The sequence below is a fragment of the Sinocyclocheilus rhinocerous genome, unplaced genomic scaffold (genome assembly GCF_001515625.1).
Source record: "Sinocyclocheilus rhinocerous isolate Xijiao unplaced genomic scaffold, SAMN03320098_v1.1 scaffold178, whole genome shotgun sequence".
Taxonomy (NCBI): domain Eukaryota; kingdom Metazoa; phylum Chordata; class Actinopteri; order Cypriniformes; family Cyprinidae; genus Sinocyclocheilus; species Sinocyclocheilus rhinocerous.
The window spans coordinates 961890-982844 of NW_015653463.1; the positions used below are offsets into that span (position 1 = coordinate 961890).

At 37.1% G+C, this 20955-nt stretch overlaps 1 protein-coding gene across 1 annotated transcript; it reads left to right on the plus strand.

Annotated features, from left to right (window-relative positions):
• The first annotated feature begins 4997 nt into the window (after positions 1–4997).
• Positions 4998–20399, plus strand: LOC107715841 (uncharacterized). Its single transcript, XM_016522054.1, has 13 exons — positions 4998–5115; positions 5767–5859; positions 6208–8130; positions 8500–8667; positions 9454–9624; positions 9711–9812; positions 11011–11121; positions 12739–12917; positions 13006–13163; positions 16018–16060; positions 16261–16447; positions 18086–18221; positions 18908–20399. Exons 2-13 carry the CDS (start codon positions 5802–5804, stop codon positions 19005–19007), a joined length of 3336 nt encoding a protein of 1111 aa, XP_016377540.1. The 5' UTR covers positions 4998–5115; positions 5767–5801; the 3' UTR covers positions 19008–20399.
• The last annotated feature ends 556 nt before the right edge of the window (positions 20400–20955 follow it).

Below are 20955 nucleotides of genomic sequence, written 5' to 3' on the forward strand. Positions count from 1 at the left end.
GAAGGGTGAATTTGAGGACTGGCGCTGCGTTCCAATTCAGAGGCGGCATCTTTCGAAGGTTGCATTTGAATACCAATTGCAAAGGTTCGAATTGGGTTCGAATTGGGACCCAGCTTGGATCCTTTGAAGGCCGTGAAGTTTGGACGGAGCGTTGTGAAATGGGATGGTGACACAGTTGGTCTTCGAATGCAGCCTTCAAAGGATGCAGCCTCTAAATTGGGACGCAGCTAGTGAATCATGTTGTCAGTCATACATCACCTGCTCTACTGTATACATACTTTCAACTATCTGGATGTGCAGCATGTTGTATATTCTGGAATTTCAGTCAAATACTTTTTGTGTATAAGACATACATTATGCATCATTGTTATTTATATAGTCTACATTAATATGAAATACTTTAATGACAAGACAAACAATGTAACTGTTGTGAAAAAACTATTTAAAAAAATACCAGTTACTGTCTGTCTCCCCTCTGCCATGTTTAAAGTTTATGGCCCACCCAACTGAGAAATCTCCCAGAAGAAAAATGATGGATGGACACAATTTTGATAATCAGTAGGCTAATGCAATCAGTCAGAATGTGCTAACAATGCTATACTAAGGTTAAAGTTAGGGTTTAGCATTTATTTCAGTGTTGTGTAGGCAATCGTCAGTGTGAGTAATATGATCACCCAAGCAGAAAAACAACATACTATTGCCAGATATTGCTTACATAAAATCACCTAAATGCAGTTTATGCCAAACCGACTCAGCTGAATCAAATTACTAAAAGGAGTAAACCATAAATGTATATTTTTATGTTTATCTCAAAACAATGTGACAATCCACTGAAAACATATTCCTCCACATTTTTGACATAGACAAAGGAAACATTATCTGGCAACATGGATTCACTTAATGCAGTTAACTTAATTGCAAGCTATGTAATGGTTACTCGAATTAATAACCTACAAATAAGGTAAGAAAATAGAAATAATGCCATTGTGTTTCCTTTGTTTGATCTCTGCATGTCTTTGGGGTTTTCCTAAGCCATTTCAGCTGTCATGTCATGGAAAAGTGGGGAGGGAGGTTGGGGAGTTGAACAAGTCACGGCTCTCCACTGACTTCATGCCCATTAAACTGCAGCTGTTGCTCCTGTCAAAGCCGCAAATGCATCCTGATATTATCCTGATAGTAATGGACCCATGAGATGAGGGCTTTGGCTGTGGGAGACGCTGCGCCAGTAGGTTCACTGTGTAAACAACACTACTGAAAATGTGATGACGCACAACTGGTGTTTAACTGCACCTCATCATCGGCGCCATAAATCCTCCATTACATCTGATCACCAATGAACCTTCTGCCTTCATGTGTGACCACACGCACCAGTGCAAAACAGCACAAATGAGTCACCAGGACCAATCCTCTACCCTAGCGTACTCTAGCAGTGTAATCCGAGCTCATTGTAAATGCAACATCACCGCAAAATTGTATTATGTTGCTTCTTGTACATTTTACGACACTTTCAAAGTGAAATATACAGTGAGTGGAACTAAAAGTGCATTTAGTTTTATTCCAAACAGATGAACGTGAATCTGCGCTAAAATGTTAATGTCCCATTGTTTTTAAAAAGAACGTTCCACTCACACTCAACCCCACCCTAAGCCTAACTGAAAGTGTTAACTAAAGCAAACATTCGATTAAAATGCATTTGCACAAACAAACATGTCATTTTAGCTTGCTTCTAAAAGTCTTTGTGGTCTTTAATCGTAGTGTTTCTCATACCCGAGCACTCCTCATCACAACTGCAATGCTGTACCGGGTGTGCTACTGAGCAAGTTTACCACATCTGAAAAAAGCCATACATATATGTGATGAAAACATCAAATGCATTAATTTACAAATCATGCATTATGATAAAAGCATTTTGAGGACATAGCATAGTATTATACAAGGAACAGTGTGAAAAAAGTCTATATTAATCAATTTATGCACATATTTTATATACATATATTTACTTATTTATTTTTTGTCTACTTGATAATTTTGGACATCTAGCTTCCCATCTAGTTTTTTTTAGTGGTTTAACTGTTTTATAACTTGTTTTATTTTATCTTAGTTTTATTTTATTTTTATTTTAACAGTATATAAAGTGCTAAAGCATATGATTTTACTGTACACTTTGGCAGGCAGCTTTAAATATTCTCTCTAAACTGTTGTTAATTTGACTCTGAAACTGAAAGCTCCCTGACAGCAAGTGCAGGCCCTATCACAACAGCCAGTCTCACTCCCGTGGCTCCCAACCTGTCAGTCAAAGTCCATTAACAGCCTCTCACAGACAAACTGAGCCAAGAAGTGTGTGTGAGACTTAAGTGTGAACAAGACACGTGCAGGGAAGCCATTAGAACTGGAGACGTTCCCTCCCAAAGGACGTTAAAACCCTTGAGATGGAGACACTCCCTTATCTCTAACCCACTTGTGAAGACAACACAGCGCAGGTTATATCCTAAGCCTGACTACTGTAGTTTCATAACAAACCATTTCTACGATGCTTTGGTTTTGAGCCATGAAACGCATTAGAAGAACATCTGTCGTTAAATGCACATCTGCTTAAGATCTCTGTTAATGACACTGACATCAGTCCAGTTTTTATTAGCTGATAAACTGTTACTAATGTTAGCCCTGTCGTTCTGTGTTTTTCCAGTTTGCTTTGCTCTTTCAACCACGCCTGATGAATGCAGTTGTCTTGGACAATGAAAATGTCATTGAACCCAATGAAGTCTATACAGACATCCATGACCTACATGACCATTAAAGTGTGTTTCAGGACCAGAATCAATTCTGATAACCCTTAAATGTAAAAAGAGTTATAAAATTACATTGCAATTCAGTTAAGGGTTCGGGTGTTTTCAATGGAATGGTGTGCAGATGCTGAATTGCGTTTTTGAATGGATGCCAATGGAAGAGCGGCTTCAGTTAACAGCTTGTAAACAGCTTAACACTTAATGAACTGACAGCCTGTCCCTTAATCTCCAACGTGTTTGCCATGAAATAGTTAGTCTGGAGTGAGCTATATTTAGAGTTAAAAATGGTTCAAATAAAAAAAAAAATAGCAGCAGATAGTAGTTAGTTTACAGCACTGCTTCTGTTCATATCTATTTCTCTTATGGTCTTGTGCTGACAAAACCAATCCAATCAGCGTTCGCTGGTATCATGATGCAGCTCATCACCTATCTCAGTCAACTCAGACTCTGATCCTTAAAGGGACAGTTCACCCCAAAAATCTAAATTCAGTCACTATTTACTCACCTTGTTAATAATGAGTAACAACAACAACAATGAATAGCTCTGATATTCTGAAGTCAATGCAGACTGAATGTATAGTTTAATGATGTTCAGTACTGTGACTATAGAATTATTTGCATTTTATTTTATTTATTATTTATTATCTTATTCCATGTATGCATACTGTAGGTGTTTTGGGGAATATGAGGGTCGTGTGAATGTGGGAGGGAGTTTTTAGTTTAAGCAAAATTAAGTTTTATTTTGTTAAAGAAACTGAAAAAAGAAAGAAAAATTAAAGCATTTTCATTTATGGACTTAGACCTTGAGAACCCATTGTGTCATGGAGGACTATTGGTGCCACTCAAAAAATGTAATTCAAAACTGTTTATTTATTCCATGTTTAAAATGTTGTTAAATATAACGAATATAATTTAAATAAATATAATAATAATAAAACGAGGCTTGGCTGCCAGGCCAAGGGCCATAATAACACATACGCTTCTCACAACAATGATTATATTATTACAAAAATGTTGTGGTTCAGAGAGAACCTTGCATACCACATATTATATAGTCACAATGCATTTATAAAGTTGAATGATTTTGCAAAAATAAATGTCAAATGCTTTTTTAAATGAAAAAAAAACAACAAAAAACATTTTAGATATGCCTATTTATTTGTCCATTTGAAATGTGAATTATTTATTTATATATATATATTAGTGCTGTCAATTGGTTAAAAGATTTTAACTAATTAATCGCACACTGGTTTTTGAATAATCGTGATTAATCGCGATTAATCCCACCTAACATTAAAGTTTTTAAATATACTTTTATATTGCAATAATTTTACATGCAATCTTCAAATTAATGTACAAACAACATAAAACAGTATATTTTTTAAATATTTGTTTAGTGGCATCTTTTTTTTATGACTGAAGGCGAGTATCACTGATACCAATACTGATGCCTCTATGAAATAGATTTCCCCCCCTAATATTTAACCATTGATTATAGCTTTACATGCAATCTTCAAGTTAATGTACAAACAACATAAAACAGTATATTTTTTTAATATTTGTTTAGTGGCATCTTCTTTTTATGACTGAAGGCGAGTATCACTGATACCAATACTGATGCCTCTATGAAATAGATTTCCCCCCCTAATATTTAACCATTGATTATAGCCATTCAACATTACAGTATAACCGAGAGCTATCAATTTGAACCTTTATAAGACTAAAAAATTACTACTTCTAATTGAACTTAAAACAATCTTCACATAAACCCATTATAATACTGTAAGTGTTATATTTAGTTAACTGTGCCCTTCAGCAAGTAGGAAATATAGACCTACAGAAATTGAATAAAGTTATCAAACACTAAATTCTAAATTAAATATAGATGAATCCTTATAGCTACAAAAGTTATTGATTTCACATCAGACATCACAGCAGCTGGGATATTAGGTTTTTTGGCTGCTATTTCTTTAAGCCAGTCCAATAACCAAATATATATATATATATTTTATTTATTAATTGACTATTTAAACTATTTAACTAACTATTATAAACTATTTAACTAACTAACTAACTAACTAAATTTCCTTTCCAAAACTAAAGACGAAATGCTAATGGCTACCTTTCAAAAGGGTGTTTCATACACTGACACAGGGCTGGGTCTGAGGAGGATTAGATCATTTAAGCTCCTTCTGGGCTTTATGTCAAGAATAGAAAAATAAGAAGTGGAGCAGTGCCCTGATATCAGCTGCTGTTGATGCAAATACCGCCTTTACATCATTACTTCTCTAAAGGAACCTCTGCGGAAACGTGCACTGACTGCCTTAAGGTAAGAATTCGTCTGGATCCGTATAGTTCCATATGGTTTGAATGTGTCTCTTATAGTTAAGTGATTGTCATGGCAAGGTTAGGACTTTGCTGACTCTTGCAAAATTTTGCAAGGCAGACACACACATTTGTCATAGTATGTCTTGTCTTCCATTAAAATAATAATATATTTTTTTAGAATATCAGACCAATACAATTAAATGAGAAAGTTCCTGAATTACGAACTAATGTTTAATTTATGGAGTGATTTTTGTTTGTTTGTTGACTCACTTATGTACAGCATTTATGCACACAGCTTTTATGATTATATTGAGAGACCCTATGAAATATTTGGGCTTTTAAATATTGATTTGTTAAAGGAACATTTGAAATGAAATAGTGTAAGTGTTATTAGTTAGTTAGCGTTATATTAGTTCATGTATGAGGAACAATACTTCACAGCATTTATTCATCTAGATTAATGTTCATTTCTACAATAATAAAACATTTTCATTTTCAGCATTTCAGCTTGTATTAAATGACCATTACTTTGGATTGATTCATTAATTCATTAGTTTATGAATGAACAAGAATTCACAGTGAACAAGAGTTCCTTGTAAACAAACAAACAACAACACAGAAGATGAAATTGGCCCATGTTTCTATGTTTTAGAGTACAGGACTGTAGATGCCAGGTCATCCAGCAGAATGAGTCGGAGGAAGAGGAGGAACAGTCGCAGGAGGCGGAGCTCCAGCAGCAGTAAACGTGAGTGCTGGTCTATATATATGTGGCTCCGGGGCCATGTGTGGACCGTAATCCTCTAAACACTGTCTGAGTCACGCTTAGCCCACGCCTACAGCACAGCCCAGACACAGGTGCCCGATTAGGGGACGCCTATTCTCACAGCACTCGCCATCACACTGAAATCTGCTTTGAGATCTCAAAAATGACAATGAAAATGTATTTCCTTGATAGGTTACGTAACTTTATGATGGCTAAAATGAAGCTTTTTTGGGTTTTTCCTTCAAACATAAACAAGTATTCTGTTACAAATAAGACTGAGGAAAGATATGTGCAATGCAATGCATCTAAACCTCTTATCTTTTTGTACAGAATGCATCTCCCCATATAATTTTCAAAGACACACTATGGTGGACACTGTGGAAGCTGCAGAGAAGGGAGAAACTGACTCCTTCTGTAAAGAGCATGAACTGTCAGTGTCTGAAGACGAGAAGGAGACTGAGACTCCAACCACGGAGAAAGAAAACAGACCTGGGAGTTGCGAAGATTTCTTCCAGGACAAAAAGAATAAAGACAGACAAAAGCCAAACTCAGAACCAGGTCCAGGGTTAAGAATCACACATTTTGTGACCATCGATAACTTTGGACTGTCTTCTCCCAGAGTTGTGTTCGAACGGTGCCATGAAGCAACGGTTAGTAGTGTGATAGCAGTCACAACCACTGAGATCAAGTGCATGAGCCCAAATATGAAGCTTGAGATCAATGAAGTCGTGACATCAGATGATTCAAATATCAAGACAACCTTTATCACTCAAAACCACAGAGACAAAAGAGAAGAGGCTCATTTTAGAACTGAAAAACATCAAACTCGAAAAAACACCTACGTCTATTCATGGAACCAACAAGGAGCAGATTACAAACAAAACATCAGTGAGAATATCAGCTACAAGATTAGCATTGCAGAGCTGAATTCAGAGTCATCACATGCTTCCAAGAGTCAGAGCTCATGGGACGATCCCGAAGAAATGGCTTGCCATAAAAGCTGCTGTAAAAACAACTCCCGTTGGGGAAACACAGGTGGCCAGACGGACACAGAATTCACACTGGTTGATGGATCCTCATGTTGCTCATCACCCTCTGATTTCTGGCAACATCAGAAACAGCACTCACTGCCCAGCAGTCTCAGTAATGAGGCATTATGGGATATCCCTCCCCCTGATGAATTTGCTGATAAGAAGGCTAGTGCACTGGATTTCCTTGCAGAAAATGTTGCATCTTGTCAGATCAGTCCCAGAGAAAGATTCGCTGACAACCACAACACTAAATGCACGCAGACAGCATCTGAGGTTACCTTGTGCAAAGAGTTTACATTCCAGAATACACTGGACAACAGGGCAAATGTGTCCAGGTGCGAGTCCTCGGGTCCTCAGGAACATTTATTCATGAATCCCAGAGCTTCAATAAACAGATCTTCTTTCACTAAAAACTTCATCGACAATCACGAAAGGAAGACGCGCTTGCGCAACAACAGCATCGCCATCCTAGAAAGCAAAACTCATCCTGCAGGCTACATGGACATTCCTCCCAAAAGACGAAAGACGTACCCGGGATTGACATATCAAATGAGTCAAGCCAGAGAGAGCATTCCCTCATACAGAGAGTCGTTTTCCTCTGGCACACTGTCGTCGTTTTTTATGCAGTCGCTTCCCTCTCAGGCAGAGAGGATGGGCAGATTTTATGTAGAAGACGAAAGACTTCGTCCGCTTGGGAGCCGCAAATCTTCCAGTAGCAGCAGCTATAGACCAAGCTCAAGCTCCACAACAGGTCCCGACTCTTGTATTCCCAAGTTTAAAGATTACCGCTCAACGAAGAACCCCTTCTATCCATCCAGGTCTGATGAGAGCCCAGAAGAAGTCTTCTTTAGAGGCGAACAATATCATGGGCCAGCAGAGCTGGACGAGATGGAGCAACCGAGTTCTGGTTTGATGATCGTTGATGGTGCGGATCAAGATGGTGTGCCTGAGCTGAATGAAGTCAATGAAAGTGGCTTTGACGAGGAGATGCTGGAGCTGGATGAGTCCATTTCTCCAGGTGACACCATGGAGAGACATCACAGGGAGCTTCTTATTCATGTCATCCCACCGTCGCTGTGCAACTCTGAGGAACAAATCGACGAAGGATTATCCAACGGTGTCAAGCATAACACGTGTGACAGAGACGAAACCGATGCTCCAAAGAAACGGAGAGGTTCGGTAATGACAATAATCACTGGGGACTGTGAGCAGAGATTTCTACGTTGCATCCATCGATTCCGCCTTGTTTCTCATTGACGCCCCCAACTCGGAATCTCGGGGCTTAAAGAAAATTTTGAGTTTCCCACTCGTAATAACGACAAAGTTTAGAGTCATTTAGCAACCAAAATCGTCATTTCTCCCATTCAGCCTGTCATTTGAATAATTTTACAGATTGTTTTACCAATGTCCAGATTTCTGGACATTTTTGTTTACAGTTATTTTGTAGGATCATCAAATTTGCATCTGTGTTGTTGGGTCACCAATCTGTGCCCTGAAGCAGAAAACGACTAAAACAGTGTTTTGTTGGCTTTGGCTTTACAATGTTGCCGTAATCAGTCCTACTGATTTTTGTGTATTTTATCATTCATAGATTCATTAGAGGTCAAAGAGCACCTCAGGCCTCCAACAGACTCCATTCATAAAGATTCAGAGGAGCATTCAGACCACTGGGCAAGGAGACGCAAGCTCTTCAAGGAGAGCAAACAGCGCAGTTCTGCAGGAGGAAGCTCTATTACTAGCAATATCACAGAGGAATCAGGTATTCACTTACATATACGCTCAATTTATGTGCCGATCGGTTTCGAAGGAAGTTTTTGTGCAATCAATGCATTTCTTCCTATTTATGGCAACTCATTTTAGGTCACAAAAAGTTCATTTAAACAAGTGTGACCATGGAGTCTAAATTCACAGTTTACTCATGCTCTTCTGAAGCTAATAATTCTACTTAATGCTATTTGAATATATTAAATATTACAATAATATATTAATGTAGCCTTATTCATTAAAGGAGGACAGAGAATTTACTAATTTCATTCACTTTAAACCATCCTGCAAGTCGGACTCACCTGCATTCAGCTCCCAACTAGTGTGGCAAATGACCAGCTTAAACCAGCAAAGGACCACTTTAAACCAGCAAAGGACCATCTTAAACCAGCAAAGGACCAGCATAAACCAGCAAAGGACCAGCTTAAACCAGCAAAGGACCAGCATAAACCAGCAAAGGACCAGCTTAAACCAGCAAAGGACCAGCATAAACCAGCAAAGGACCAGCTTAAACCAGCAAAGGACCAGCATAAACCAGCAAAGGACCAGCTTAAACCAGCAAAGGACCAGCTCAAATCAGCATCCCAGCTTCAAAACATACCTAACCAGCGTATGCTGGTTTTTTCAACAGGGATACCCCAGATTTCTGGCATATTTTTGGTAGTTTGGTACTTGTATTAAGAAAGTTATTGTGAGAATTACTATTGACTATCAAAATGTAGGCTACAGTAGGTAGAATGCATTTTTATTTAAAACATTGTCTTCTTTTTTCGTCATTAAGACACAATGAACTCTGAGGACACTCGTTCGGTGGACATGTCAATGCGGGATATTGAGGACAGAGGATTTTACACAGAAACCTTTCACTCAGTATCATGGATGTACCATGGAGATGAAGTTAACCAGAATGAAAGTGCACACTGTCTCAGCAGCTGTACTCGACCAGCAGCAAGTGGGTTCATGGCATTCTCGGATGAATATAGGCTAGGACTGGCTATTTATGATTTGCAGTGTTTAAAGATGCATTATATGTTTCAGTTCGTGAGCGGACAGTGAAAATCAGCAAAGGCATGGGCGAGTATCCCTGGGGCTTCAGGATTCAGTTCTCCAAACCCATCGTGGTTACTGAGGTGGACACAAGTAAGTTATTATCAAGGATACATATCTGGTGCATGTCAAAGTAAAAGAATGAGAAACTCACTAGTTATTTTCTAAATTAGATTTTGTAAAAATAATAGCTTGAAGGCATTGAATAAGGCCTGTTCACACCAAATAGAGAGAGGGAATAGGAGAAGCCCACACCACAACTATAACGATAACACACAAAGATTGTGTTCTCCAGCTGATGAACGATAACAACATTCGGAGCCAATCAGAATCAATCCTGCTTTGAAGCGCTCAAGCTTTTAAAGAGACAGACGACAAAACTACAGTACACAGGAGACTGTTCTCGCTGCAGCGCGATGACATACTCGAGAAGATCCACTACATTTTAAATACGTCATTAAAGTCTAAACATGCCTTTGTGCAATGAGCTACACATTATAACTCAATATTGATTTAAAAATTAAATTGTTTGATGAATCTGCATGACATTTTTTGCAACTTTGACAGGGTCTGTTACTGGTTAAGTAACAGTTAGCAGTTTAACTTGATGTCTATGTCTGTAAATTCACGAGTAGCCATAGGTTTTTCTCCCTACTGGCAACTCCAAAGCACGGTACTAATACTGAATATGCATTGTAGTTAAATTATCATTATCTTTATTGTTAATAATCTTGGTGACCCTTAAATCACCGTAGATTACAGTGTCAGCCAAATGCATAAAAGAAAATGTGCTAGATTTTAATGAGATTACTTTGCTAAAAGAGCTGTTGTGGTTGAAGTGCAAAAACTATAGCCACAAATTCATGACTAAACAGTCAAAACACTTACAGTACATTTAGTAACACTTAAAAACAAACGGTCGGTAAATTCATATGAATATGTACAGTCTCATTTGTGTATTTCGTGATAGGTTTAGGAGTAGAGCTTCATTCTTACGTTTTTATACAAATTGCATGTTTCAAAAAATCACGCAAATTCACACCAAATCACCGATTTGTAAAATAGTGACATTTTCTCTCGAGATCGGGTTGGAACAGCTCTACTTCTATCCTTTAATCACATGGATTAGTTTTTAAAATCTATCATGAGCAGATGGACAATGCAAGAATAGACACCGAATTTTCTTTTCAGTTCTTTAAATGCTAACTTATTGTAAGTTCTAGTAGCAAAAAGTGCGCCGTTCATGGGCCATGTTCCTCAGATGTTGAGAGCTCAGATGGCTGTGTTTCAGATGGAGCAGCGGAGGAGGCAGGCCTGCAGGTTGGAGACTATGTGCTGGCGGTCAACGGCACCGATGTCACGATGGTGCCACACTCAGAAGCGGCTGACCTCGTACAGCAAGGTAGGGTGCACACTCAGACAACATTATTACTGCATTTCTCATAAACAAGGTTTTGATATTTTGAGGTGATTTTAGATTTAGATTAAGGTTTGTTGGTTTCATGCTCAGTTTTCTCTGTAACCATTTACTGTACATTGACTGGTAGCTTGACATATAGTTGCAGTGTTGGGAAGTAACTAGTTACATGTAACTAAATTACGTAATTTTATTACAAAATAATAAGGTTATACTTTATTTTAAGGTGTCCTTGTTACAGTGTAATTATACATTTAGGTACTGAGTAATATTAATAAACAACATGTACTTACTATGTGGTTAGGGTTAGGATTAGGGTTATTTGCATGTAATTATAAAACGGAGAGTTCCGGTGCTTGATTCTGATTGGTTGAGCCACATTCGAAGCTGTTGTAAAATGCTCTACAAACATACACCTTTGTTTATGTTTGTGTGTTGCTCGGCAACCACTTTGTTGGAACCACAACTGTTTCTGAGGAACTACATTGTTTGGTGCAAGAATACTGTTTTTATTAATATCATTACACTTTATTTGCTCTGTTTTATTCTGTGACACCGTACTACGTATATGGAATAACCGTTTTACAAAAGCTATAAGCCCCGCGAAGCCGTGGTTTACAGTGAATTTATAACAGCTAAGGGGGTTTTAGTCAACAACAACGCCCCTTAGCTGTTATAAATTCACTGTAAACCACGGCTTCTTAGGGCTTATTGCTTTATAATGCATAATTTATTGTTATTATAATAGTAAGTACATGTAACGTGTAACAAGGACGCCTTAAAATAAAGTGTTACCCAAAATAAATGTAATTTTAATCAGTTACAGTTACTGAGAATGTAATTGTATTAAATTACAGTTACTTATGAAAATGTTAACAATTAGAAAGAGGGTTACATCTGAATATTTTCACACATCCACATACAGACTTAATTTTTTTTTCATAACTTGCACTGACTGCTCTAAAATATGAGACACCAATGTTTCAGGAGTTTAGGACACAGAATAGGACACATGCTTCTTCGATAACTGTTTTATTTCTTATTTGGGTTTATGTCTATGCTTAATTTTTTTTAAGATGACCTGTTTTTTCCAGTGCCAGTGTTTCCTGTCATAGCTATGCAAGATTTGATTTGCAAAAACTGTATCATAGCTATATTAATAGCTGTATTTAACCTCAGAATGATTTTGAAGTAAGTCTGATTTTGTGGTGGCTGTGCTTTAAAATTAAATTATTATAATCTTAATTCAAGTGATGAAGGATTTTGAAAGTCTGACAGTAAGGTGTAAGGTTAACCCTGCCTGCTTTACATGTTTGCAAATGATTAACAGTTGAAAATATGAGAAATTTAATAAAAAGTAATAAAAAGTAATCAGTTACATTACTTGAATAAAGCAATTGAAATAGTTACACTACTTACTACATTTTAAAGCGGGTTACTTGTAATCTGTAACCTATTACATTTCCAAAGTAACCTTCCCAACACTGTATAGTTGCAATGGTTTTTATAGTGGACTATCAAAATAAAGTGTGCTGTTGTATAACTTAATGACATCAGTTTGTGTCTAATTGTTTTGTGTGATTTCTGGTTCGAATTATAAAGGCCCAGACATTTTGACTCTGACCATTGGCTCGGACATCGGTCGAATGCCGAACACTCCTCGACCGGCGTGCAGGGGTTACTTGCATAAGAGAACTCAGTCCAGTTTGCTGAAGGGCTGGAGAAAGAGGTGGTTCGTGCTCAGACACGACTGCTGCCTCTGTTACTACAGAAACAAGCGCGTGAGTGCAGCTTTCTGTTTCAACCGGACAGATGAACCTGCAAAATCTGAATGTGCAGTGCCATATAAACTTGGTTTCTCGTTGGCAGGATGAAGGGAAGAGCCGAGCTCTGTCTGTGGTGAGTCTGGAAGGGGCGCTGGTGGAGGCCGACAGCAGTTTAGGAAAGCCGTTTGTGTTCAGATGCTGCCCTGTGTCTGGGAACCGAGTTTACTACCTGTGTGCCACATCAAACCAAGAGATGAAGAGGTGAGAACATACAGTACTTTTATAAACGGAGAGATTTATTAAATGTAATCAGACTGTGTGACACTGCAGCTGATTTCAAAACAGTTTGGCTCTTCCAGTAACAAGCTGCAGTGATGGTGGAGCATAACAAAACACTGCACTATGCAGCAGCAATGTAAAGTCATTTTGGTCAATTGGTTAGTCTGCTAAATACCCTTACGAAAAATAAGTTTATTCAAGTGTGCTATTAGTATACTTCTTTTAAACTAAAAATAGGAAAGTATACTTTTAGTCTACTTTTATGTACTTCTCAGAAATATACTTAAAATGACATTTAAGTATACTTAAATAAACATGAAGTATACTACTTTTTGGTAAGGGTAAACACTGATAAAAGAAAAAAAATCACTGATTTATGGTTCCTTCACAGCTTACTGTTTTGATATTGAAATATATAGTTAAATGCTGTTTTGTGTGTGTTTTAATGGCTATATTTAGTGTAAAGTTATTTTAAAGGTTTAAAGCAGCACTATGTAACTTTTTCTGTGTTCAAAATTTGCTAAATGTATATAATGAGCGAGTACATCATGAATTCATCTTCCAAACCGCGTTTTTGTCTTATTCCGAATCACTACGGTACACTTATAATAAGTACTTATATTTGGACTATTGTAGCCTGGTCACCGCTGCGGAGTAACACATACCTGCGTGAATAGCCAGAGACATAAACTTAGAGAAGTAGCTCCGGTTGGAATGTTCTTCCGCGGGATGTGTGCAGTTCTGTTTATTAACCGCTAGAGCGCCAAAAGTTACTCAGTGCTGCTTTAATGCTGTCATCCTTGCCTTCAGAAGTTTTTTTTTCATAGACCCTCCTTGCTTGTTTTTATGCCAGATAAATTCTGTTCTTAAAACTGCTGATTATACACTTTGATGGTTTATATTTTAAAAGATATTGCCTCCTTAAATAGCCAAGATGATAGACCTATGTGTAGTTAGCTACGTTTGGTTAGCTTGTAGTGTAGTTAACATTTTCAAAAGCATTTCTAGACTATTAACCACTTCAAATTATGAGTACACTGCAACTTACTTTTAAACATATCGAAAATTCTTGAAGAAAAAAAACTTAAGAAGCAACACATAGATTGTATCTTGAATATACTGTAAGTGAATTTTATTAATACACTTGCAAATATTTAAGCAGATTGTTTTTGAACTTGTAAATATTATTATTATTATTATTTATTACAGCAAGTAAAAAAATGTGCCAGTGCAGGAAGACAAAATTGACTCCTATTCAAGATACATTCTCTGAAAACAAGTCTTAATATCTTGCCTCACAGTACATTTCTATTTATTTATATTCTTATTTACTGTATGTCTAAACTCAGTTCAGTTTTTTTATATAGCTTCCAAGCAGCTTTACAGAAATGTATGACTCAGTGTCTTGGATGTGATAACAGCCTTATTATATCAGCCTTATGGTGTAATACTGTATAAGTTGCATTCATCAAATGAACTAAACAAAAAGTGCATTCTTACCAGGATCAGAAATTAATAGTGGTGTGGTCACCAAAATGACCAAAAATGCACCCAAATTCAAGATGCAATGGCCAATCAGATCAGCTCACTTCCTGAATTCTGCTCTCATGTATAAAAGATGCAGGTACGATGTAAACAAGAGATGAATTTCATAGTGTAAACAGATTCAAGGGTATAATGGGAGTTTTTGCGAGAGTGCAGAACTCAGTGACCTCACGCTAGACTGAAGTCATGCACCGCTTCAATGAAGGGCAACGTCCCTTGCTCATGTTTTGTATATAATTTATTCTTATTTTACTTTTGTTTTCATGCTGAGAAGTTAATCTAATGCATAAAAACAATTAACTATTTCATAAACGGTTATTAACAAAGATAGATTTAATAAGATAATCATAAAAATTGCTCTAACAAAGGTTAAAGAAATGACCCAAAGGCGGAAATTAAAAGGTGACGCTTCAATGAAGGGCAACGTCCCTTGCTCATGTTTTGTATATAATTTATTCTTATGTTACTTTTGTTTTCATGCTGAGAAGTTAATCTAATGCATAAAAACAATTAACTATTTCATAAACGGTTATTAACAAAGATAGATTTAATAAGATAATCATAAAAATTGCTCTAACAAAGGTTAAAGAAATGACCCAAAGGCGGAAATTAAAAGGTGTGAGCTCATTACAGTTTTTTCAACTGCTTACATTTTCAGAACCTTGCCTCGTCTTTTCAAAACTTTACACACAAATCCAAGAACTGCGCACACAAAATGCAAAGTGCCTCACATCTCTTGCAAAATGAAGCACTGCCTTCAAAATATCACAAACACTCAAAAGCAAACATTTGCAAACACCTTTTCCATAATATTAATTCCTATTAGATTTTGTGTGTTACACAGAGAATTGTGTGTTGTGTTTTGCAAAAAGTGTTTTATGAAATTGAGTCAAAGGCTGAGAATTAGCGTATGGTTTTGCAGATTTGGTGTGTGCTTCCGGCCTTTGAGTGTCAGGTTTCAGAAATTGTGCGACAAGTAAAGATTTTGTGTGTAAGCAGTTGAAAAAACTGGTACAATCTGATACAATCATCCTCCAGCATCACATTAAGTAGGGGTGGTACTTGAAGGTGGAATCAGGATTCAAAGTAGTTTCCCCAACACTGAAAGGAATTAGGCTCATAGAGCCTTTCCCATGCAACAAGACTTAATGTTGCTGTTTGCATCATGCCATCCAGCTTGTTTCAGAGGGACTGCCGATACTGTAAGGTGATTAATAACTTGCATACAAAAAAACAAACAAAAAAAACATCTGGTAAATAACAAATGAGTTTGTAATTGTTTGTTTCTCAGGTGGCTGGAGGCTATGGGTAGAGCAGTTCATCCTATTACACAGGTAACTTCCTAATCATCTGTGCATGCATTATTTGCTGTGGCATCATTACACATATCTAAAATTGGGTATTTTGTTCCAAATTTCAACTCTAATAATACAAATGAACAGGATCAATTAATAAACTGAATCGCATTGGCTGAAAGCGACTGATGTTGTTGTGGCAATGCTCATAATGCTAATGATGGTGCTTGTTGAGGCAGAATCACGTGTGGGTGGATGTGACTCGACACAACTCAAACCTGCCCCCTCTGGCAGTCAAGAACCCAGAATGCCTTGGGTTACTGCACCAGCTGGACAGGACCAAGGACTCACGGGTGCAGCACTACTGTGTGCTGAAAGACGGATGCCTCTATTTCTACGCCAGCATTCGGTCAACCTGCGCTATAGGTACGTCTGTTACAGTGCAACTGCTGCAACGGTTCACAATTATGATATGATTATGATTACAGTTAATGGCAAGAAGAATGTTTGTGAAATGTACACTCTAAAAAATGCTGCACACAAAATGCAAAGTGCCTCACATCTCTTGCAAAATGAAGCACTGCCTTCAAAATATCACAAACACTCAAAAGCAAACATTTGCAAACACCTTTTCCATAATATTAATTCCTGTTAGATTTTGTGTGTTACACAGAGAATTGTGTGTTGTGTTTTGCAAAAAGTGTTTTATGAAATTGAGTCAAAGGCTGAGAATTAGCGTATGGTTTTGCAGATTTGGTGTGTGCTTCCGGCCTTTGAGTGTCAGGTTTCAGAAATTGTGCGACAAGTAAAGATTTTGTGTGTAAGCAGTTGAAAAAACTGGTACAATCTGATACAATCATCCTCCAGCATCACATTAAGTAGGGGTGGTACTTGAAGGTGGAATCAGGATTCAAAGTAGTTTCCCCAACACTGAAAGGAATTAGGCTCATAGAGCCTTTCCCATGCAACAAGACTTAATGTTGCTGTTTGCATCATGCCATCCAGCTTGTTTCAGAGGGACTGCCGATACTGTAAGGTGATTAATAACTTGCATACAAAAAAACAAACAAAAAAAACATCTGGTAAATAACAAATGAGTTTGTAATTGTTTGTTTCTCAGGTGGCTGGAGGCTATGGGTAGAGCAGTTCATCCTATTACACAGGTAACTTCCTAATCATCTGTGCATGCATTATTTGCTGTGGCATCATTACACATATCTAAAATTGGGTATTTTGTTCCAAATTTCAACTCTAATAATACAAATGAACAGGATCAATTAATAAACTGAATCGCATTGGCTGAAAGCGACTGATGTTGTTGTGGCAATGCTCATAATGCTAATGATGGTGCTTGTTGAGGCAGAATCACGTGTGGGTGGATGTGACTCGACACAACTCAAACCTGCCCCCTCTGGCAGTCAAGAACCCAGAATGCCTTGGGTTACTGCACCAGCTGGACAGGACCAAGGACTCACGGGTGCAGCACTACTGTGTGCTGAAAGACGGATGCCTCTATTTCTACGCCAGCATTCGGTCAACCTGCGCTATAGGTACGTCTGTTACAGTGCAACTGCTGGAACGGTTCACAATTATGATATGATTATGATTACAGTTAATGGCAAGAAGAATGTTTGTGAAATGTACACTCTAAAAAATGCTGGGTTGTTTCAACCCAACTTTGATATTTCCTACTGAGACACTACAGCAAAAGTTTGACAATTGACTTAAAACCATTTTTTTGGTGGCGAGAATACTAATGGCCTAAGACTTTTGCACAGTAGTGTATCTGCCTGACCTTACAAATGCTCGACAGGCAAAAATGGAAAGCCTTCCCAGAAAAGTGGAAGTGTCATAGCTGCAAAAGGAGGGACTAACTCCATATGAATGTCTCTGTATAATGCAATGACATTAAAGTACCTGATGGTCAGGTGTCCCAATACTCTTGTCCAAATAGTGTATATATCAAGACCTACAGTTTATGTTCTTTCATGCAAATGTTTTCAGTTTTTCATTCTAGTATAGCTATGACAGCTAATACAGTAGCTCTCATTTGTCTTGTTGCAGGAGGAATCTACCTGCATGGCTACACAGTGAGGGATCAGCCAGTGGGATCCAGAAGATCTGCTATTGAGCTCAGACCTCCGTCTGAAGAGTTTAAAGTGTTCTACCTCTGCGCAGAGAATGCAAACGAGAACAAGCGGTAATTAACTTGATATTGAATAATGTTCAATCATGCATTTAAAAAGCATTCAGTAAATGCATTAAATCCACTTCATGATGCTAGTCAAGACTGCATGCACAAAAAACAGTAAAGATTTTGACAGTATTATTTTACAATTAAACTTTTCGAACAAGTGGGACTGTCAAAAGGGCTGAAAACTTTTTTTTCTTTTTAAAATTCAGTCTACAGAATGGCTCAATGAAAAAAATATATTAAAGGAATAGTTCACCCAAAAATGAAAATGTTGTCATCATTTACTCACCCTCATGTCTTTATGAGTAAGAAGATATTTTGAAGAATGCTGGTAATCAAGCAGTTGTTGGTCCTCATTGACTTCTACAGTATTTCTTTCCCTACTATGGAAGTCAATGGTGGCCAACAACTGTTTGGTTCTTCAGAATATCTCATTTTGTGTTCAACATAATTTATACAGGTTTGGGACGACATGAGGGTGAGTAAATGATGACAAAATTTTCATTTTTGGGTGAACCATTCCTTGAAACGGATCATCTACGAGAAGCCCTCTTTTGAAAATCCTGTTGCCCATGATATGAAAAAAAGTATGCATTTTTGTATGCAAATCTTAATTTCTGACAGGAAGGCTTTAGGCAGCACATGGGTGAAATGGCAGGAATTACCATCATCCTTTTCTCTTCTGTTTTCAGATGGATTAGTGCAATAAAATCATCTACAGCAAAATGGCTGCCATTGCATCAGGCAATTCAGGACTACATGAGTCGCCCATCCGAGGAAACAAGAATGTGAACAAGACTGATTACAGGACAGTCTGGCGTTTCTCAACAAGCACAACCGTGTTCAATCCATAGCATGAGGATCTCCTTATTGTCTCTTAAAATTAGATCTGTGAATATCCAGACATTGTGCACAATAAGTTTATTAGAAGACTTAAGGCTAGTTTAATCATGACAGGTTAGTAGGTTGGGTCTTGGTGGGCATCACTTTGTTCTCAAAAGTGACCAGGTTGATGATGGTGAAAGCTCTTATGCCTAAATGGCTCAAATGCATAGCCTTACAGATGCATGACGCCAAATTAGCATCGAGTGCAATATCAGAAAGTGTAGCTGTACAGTGCTAAAACTTGTAATCAGATCTTTACTGTTTTGATAAACGTCTATGTTGAACTGATCTTGAGATTGGCTTTGAAGTGCATTTGCTCATTTACCAAAAACTAAAGGACAAATTGATAATTGAGCGGTATGAATACAAAATAGAACAATTGAACAAATTGAAACTACAATGATCAAATCATCTAGTGTAAATAGTCACGATGGAACCTAAAATATCTCCACGAATAATATTCAAGTGCTTTTTTTTTTGACAATGCAGCAGAAGCAAGTGCATGAAGTTGTTATGGCAACCTGTGCAGTGACGGCAGCTGGAAGCATAGAAATAGAAGTAGAAACCATCAAACTCTTTTCTCTAATTCTCTCAGTCTTTTGTTTTAAATGATGACTGTTTAAGGTCCACTTAACCGTTCAGATGTTGCATGTTTCTTTGCATTCAGAGGACAGGTTAAGAAAGAAGGATGGAATGCATTTCTGTAAACCTGTTTGTGAATTCTTACGATGTTTTCCATTTTCAGCATTTGCTAATTATGTAAAGACACTGCCACTGTTATTGTATATAACACACATTTTCTTTAGTTCTTTAGGACACATTTAGTCCTCTTTAGATAGGATGCAGTGGAATATCTTAATTCTTGTTTTAGCTCATTTATACATTATTATGACTTTTACTATTCTTTGTATAACTAATGCTACATTTATGGTTTTTTGTATTACTATTTTTATTAGTATTGGACTGTAAAGTCTTCCAGTTTACAGTTTGATAAGATATTTTTTACAACCTAAGGGAGTATTTATACTTGGTCACTTTATTCATTTTAATTCATTACATTAATCATTCATTTATGTGGCCCGAACAACCAGATTCATTACACTTGGCTGAAATGCATTTCAGATTGGATTCACCTAATGACTGGATAGCTATTTGATCAGTAAAACACATGTAGTGACCAAGTGTAAATATCCTCTAATGATTTCCCTAAAATTTGATGTAGTCTGTTCATTGAAGTGCTTGTATTGCATGTAAAGAGCCCATGAAGCTTGCCAAAATACAGACTTGCATTATGTTCTACCTCACAGAAGCTGTTCTTGTACTATAAGTTTCATTATTACAGTTTTCTGAAAGAGTCTGACTGGTAAAATACACTATACTGTACTAAAATATACCATACAGTATATTTTAGTTTATTTTATAAATACAAGTACACAAATACAAGTACAATTTAGAGTAATTGAATTACAATAAGATTTTTGTTTTACTGTTTTGGAAACAGGCCTCCATAAGTTAGATTATTTTGCAAAATTCAAAAACAATTCAAAAATATGTAGGCCTATGTCATTTCACAGTGGTCAAGAAATCAGAAATGTCAACATAATCACAGATTCCGGAGATGAAGTTGATTTTTGCTTTAAATCCACTTTAAATATGTCAAAACAAATTAATGCAGCAAGACAAATACTATAAAATGTAAAAACACAAAAATGCTTAAAAACGCATTTAACATCTGTTTAAAATACAAAATACGTTACAATATAAATAAAAGAATACACCGAAGTAGAAAAACAAAACTGTAAATGAATAGTCTAAGGCATTGCATGTCTTCATTCAGAGAGGCCTAACGTTATAC

Excerpts from the sequence above, each read along its gene's own strand:
- LOC107715841 (XM_016522054.1), top strand. The coding sequence starts at position 5,802 with ATGAGTCGGAGGAAGAGGAGGAACAGTCGCAGGAGGCGGAGCTCCAGC. Across the intron at positions 9,813-11,010 it reads GGTTACTGAGGTGGACACAA|ATGGAGCAGCGGAGGAGGCA; the intron begins GTAAGTTATTAT and ends GCTGTGTTTCAG. Across the intron at positions 18,222-18,907 it reads AATGCAAACGAGAACAAGCG|ATGGATTAGTGCAATAAAAT; the intron begins GTAATTAACTTG and ends TTCTGTTTTCAG.